At 41.5% G+C, this 3,284-nt stretch overlaps 2 protein-coding genes across 6 annotated transcripts in view; one reads left to right on the top strand and one right to left on the bottom strand.

The window, feature by feature from the left end:
• Positions 1-1,497, top strand: part of LOC109542322 (leucine-rich repeat-containing protein 74A) — a 5,773-nt gene extending 4,276 nt beyond the window's left edge. For 3 of the 5 annotated variants that reach the window (XM_019911509.2, XM_048667179.1, XM_019911510.2), the window contains exons 6-11: positions 80-334; positions 390-546; positions 604-799; positions 858-1,015; positions 1,068-1,312; positions 1,361-1,497. In XM_019911509.2, the coding sequence (XP_019767068.2) occupies positions 80-334; positions 390-546; positions 604-799; positions 858-1,015; positions 1,068-1,312; positions 1,361-1,479 (1,130 nt within the window). In that variant the 3' untranslated portion in view covers positions 1,480-1,497. Of the gene's footprint in view, positions 1-79; positions 335-389; positions 547-590; positions 800-857; positions 1,016-1,067; positions 1,313-1,360 lie in introns of all 5 variants that reach the window. The other 2 variants (XM_048667180.1, XM_048667182.1) reach the window with 2 other exon arrangements.
• Positions 1,491-3,284, bottom strand: part of LOC109542324 (synaptic vesicle membrane protein VAT-1 homolog-like) — a 30,293-nt gene continuing 28,499 nt past the window's right edge. Inside the window, exon 7 of the mRNA XM_019911513.2 lies at positions 1,491-3,122. Coding sequence (XP_019767072.2) covers positions 2,859-3,122 — 264 coding nt within the window. The 3' untranslated portion in view covers positions 1,491-2,858. The remainder of the gene's footprint in view (positions 3,123-3,284) is intronic.

The following is a 3,284-nucleotide window of genomic DNA, read 5'->3' as shown; positions in this document are numbered from 1 at the left end:
ATATTCCCGCAATGTTCTGTATATTTTTTGAACATTCTGGGATATTCATAGAATATCAAAAGCTATCTGGGAAGTTTAGGCGCTCAGAAGCTGGGGGAGGCTCTATCCAGCCTCCAAACGCTGAGAAGCCTGGACTTGAGCTACAACGAACTAGGAGACGCCGGATTGCTCGCCTTAAGGACTGGGTTGTGTGAAAATGCCTCACTGAACACTCTAAATCTCAGTCACAATAACATTACGGAAGATTCAGCTGAAGCCTTGGCGGCCATCCTGGTGGAGAACAAAACTATCGAGGATCTGGACCTGTCGTGGAACGGCTTCTTCACAGCGCAAGGTAAATTTTGCAATTTTGCAATTTGCAAACCTCACTTCTTCCACGCATTCTCTAGGCAACCGCAAGCTCTTCAAGGGCCTAACAGAGAGTGATAGAATTAAGGCCCTGAACTTGTCATGGAATGGGCTGGGGCTCACGCCAGCAGTCAGACCGATGGTTCGCTACTTGAAGAAAGCCCAGACTTTGCAGGAAATTGACCTGAGCAACAACCGGTAAATCCCCTTAGCTAACGGATAGCTGCGGCCAATTAAAGCAGTTTGTTGATGCAGTTTAGAGGGCCAGTCCCTAAGAATAACCAGAACGGCCCTGAACAAAAACCACTCACTTCGAACGGTGAGAATTGGCAGCAACATCTACGGCCCGGAAGAGGCGCATTTTCTGCTAACGATGCTGGCTGGCAAGGCCAAAGATCCTTTGGAGTATCTGGATATGGACAATATGTATGTGAATAAGCAATCCAAGCCGGTAGGCAGCACACTTTCTTCACCAGTCCGAAGGGAATAAAAGGCGGGTTTAACTGCAGATTTTAACAAAAATCGCCAATATTGGCAAAAAAGTGAAAATCGGGGGCATTTTGAGCAACTACGAAATCCACGGGCCCAACCCCCGAAAGCTGATCTACGATCGGTGCCGATACATTCTGATGAAGCCCAAAAAAGCCAAAGCCAGAAAGGACTTTGGGTAAATCAGTGTGAAGCCCAGATCAACCCGCTTAGGTGAGTTTACGTTTCAGGCACCTCATCCTGAGCCTGCCGGCTAACCCCATCCAACCGGAAGACTTGCAGAAGGAGCTGAAGAAGCAGAAAATGAAAAAACTGGACAAGGATTTGGTGCAAGCACTGGCTAATTTGTTCACGAACAAGAAGAAGCAGGTGGACTGCCAGGCGCTGGTTCAGGACTACATGGGGTTTTACCCGGACACCCAATTGCCGCCCCCTAAACCCAAAAAGGGGAAAAAGGGCAAGAAGGGGAAGAGAAGTAAGTGGTTTCGAAGCAATTGAACGAACTGGCTTGACCGAAATGCAGGCAAAGAAGAAAAGGAGATCATGGTGCATGATCTGGAGAAAGCACCTGAGGAAGCACAACTAAACAAATCCCCCATCGATGAAGGAGAACCTGTTCAGGAAACGGAGGCTCCGCAATAAAACCGGATTGATCAGTAATCATACATTTATTTTATTATACAGGCATCCAAGCAATAATACGCAGTAGCTTAACTCATCAGTCTTACATTTACATATAATTTTCAAGCCTTATATCGAACATACTCCAGCATAATTAATTGAATAGTTAAACATTTTTAAACAGAACATTGAAGCCAGCTCCTTCCTAACTACAGTCCGTCCACTAGACGCACTCATTACGAAAATATATCTTGCACAGTTACAGTTTTACGTTTACATGTATGAGCTGTAGAACATATACGAAGCGAAACCTCACTGATCTCATCGAGTGAGGCAGCGGCGAGAGCGTTAGCGCGAACTGAACCCTCACTAAACTAATGCATATAAATTCGATTAAGGGTGTAATACAAAACGTTTTGAGTGATATGGCTCCATAAAATGGCATTTTAGCAAAAATATGTTAAGAATATACGGAGTATAAATGTTAAAATTCGTTTTTGTCTGCCTAAGCATAAATACGTTTATCAAATGCTAACTACTGGTTGGTCTGAGCTCGATTGTGAATTATAGATATGTCAGTTTTATAAAAAAAAACTTCTAGACAAACGGCGATTTGATTTATAGTAGTAGTAGTAGTAGTAGACTTAATTGTTTTTAAGTGTACGCGATAATAGTGCAAAGTAGCTTTTTCTTAAACACCTAACTATTGGGATTCGTTGCTTCCCGAACGAGAAACACTGATTCCGTACAAGCAAGAAAGTTTTCTTTTAATACTCGGTATCACCTAACATGGCTTTTAGTAGTAGATTTGGGCTGACTGATTGATATGCAAAAATACAGCCTCTTTTTGCCCCACATGGTAGATGCACCGATTATTTTACAACTAATAATAATAATAAAAAACGCAAATCACTAGTAAATAAACATTTCGGACTTTAACGTAATTAATAATACAAACTTATTCGTCATGAACAAACTACAGTAAATACATCTTAAATTAGGAATTATAAAAATAAATTGAGACATAATATGGTTAGTCCACCAATTTGGTCATTAGTTCACAGGAATCTCCTTTAGGTTTCGACGCTAAAAATTATAACACAGCAAGTATGGTCAGTTCGGTTCAACTTGAGATCTTCATAAATGTGGCCAGTTTAAAACTGGAAGAGTTTTTGTCCAGCAATGAGTGTTGTGAAATAATGAAACAGTAAACTAGTTGACCCTTATAGGAGTGATACACACACAAAGATAGATGGGAATATTACCTGGGACGTATACAATCGCCTAGGCGCAGTTTTGATTTTGGATAGGTACCTTAATTTACATGGATTTAAAATCTTTGTGTAACCTTAAATATTATCATTGTCAACAGATAATAGTTAATATACTTTGTTGCTACCCTACTTCTTCTCAGCCTCTTCGGCGGCCGGTTCTCCGGTTCCGTTAGTGATCGCCTCCTTATCCTCCTTTTCCTTCTTCTCCTCGTCCTTCTCCTTCTTCTCCTCCTTTTTCTCGTCGCTTTCCTTCTTCTCCTCAGACGATTGCTTCTTCTTGTCTTTGCCTTTGGCTGGAGTCGCTGGCTTCGGTCTGGGCTCCAAGCTGGGGTCCAGGATCATTTTTCCTACGTTCTTGCGATCGTGCATCTTCTGCATCGCCTCCACCACCTGAGCAACACGGAAAACAATGCATTTTTTATTCGAATGAATCAAAAAGTGCCATTTTGCGAACAGAAGTATTTTTATTTAAAAATAACCGAAATGCTTTTTTAAGGAATTACGTAGGTTTATCAACAACTATTGATCCTATTTTCAAGTTCACTTACAATT

The sequence above is a fragment of the Dendroctonus ponderosae genome, unplaced genomic scaffold (assembly GCF_020466585.1).
Source record: "Dendroctonus ponderosae isolate FM_Combo_2020 unplaced genomic scaffold, Dpon_F_20191213v2 Dpon_F_20191213_6, whole genome shotgun sequence".
NCBI lineage: Eukaryota > Metazoa > Arthropoda > Insecta > Coleoptera > Curculionidae > Dendroctonus > Dendroctonus ponderosae.
Note: the sequence above shows the minus strand (reverse complement) of the source record. Positions and strands in the feature narration are given on the sequence as shown.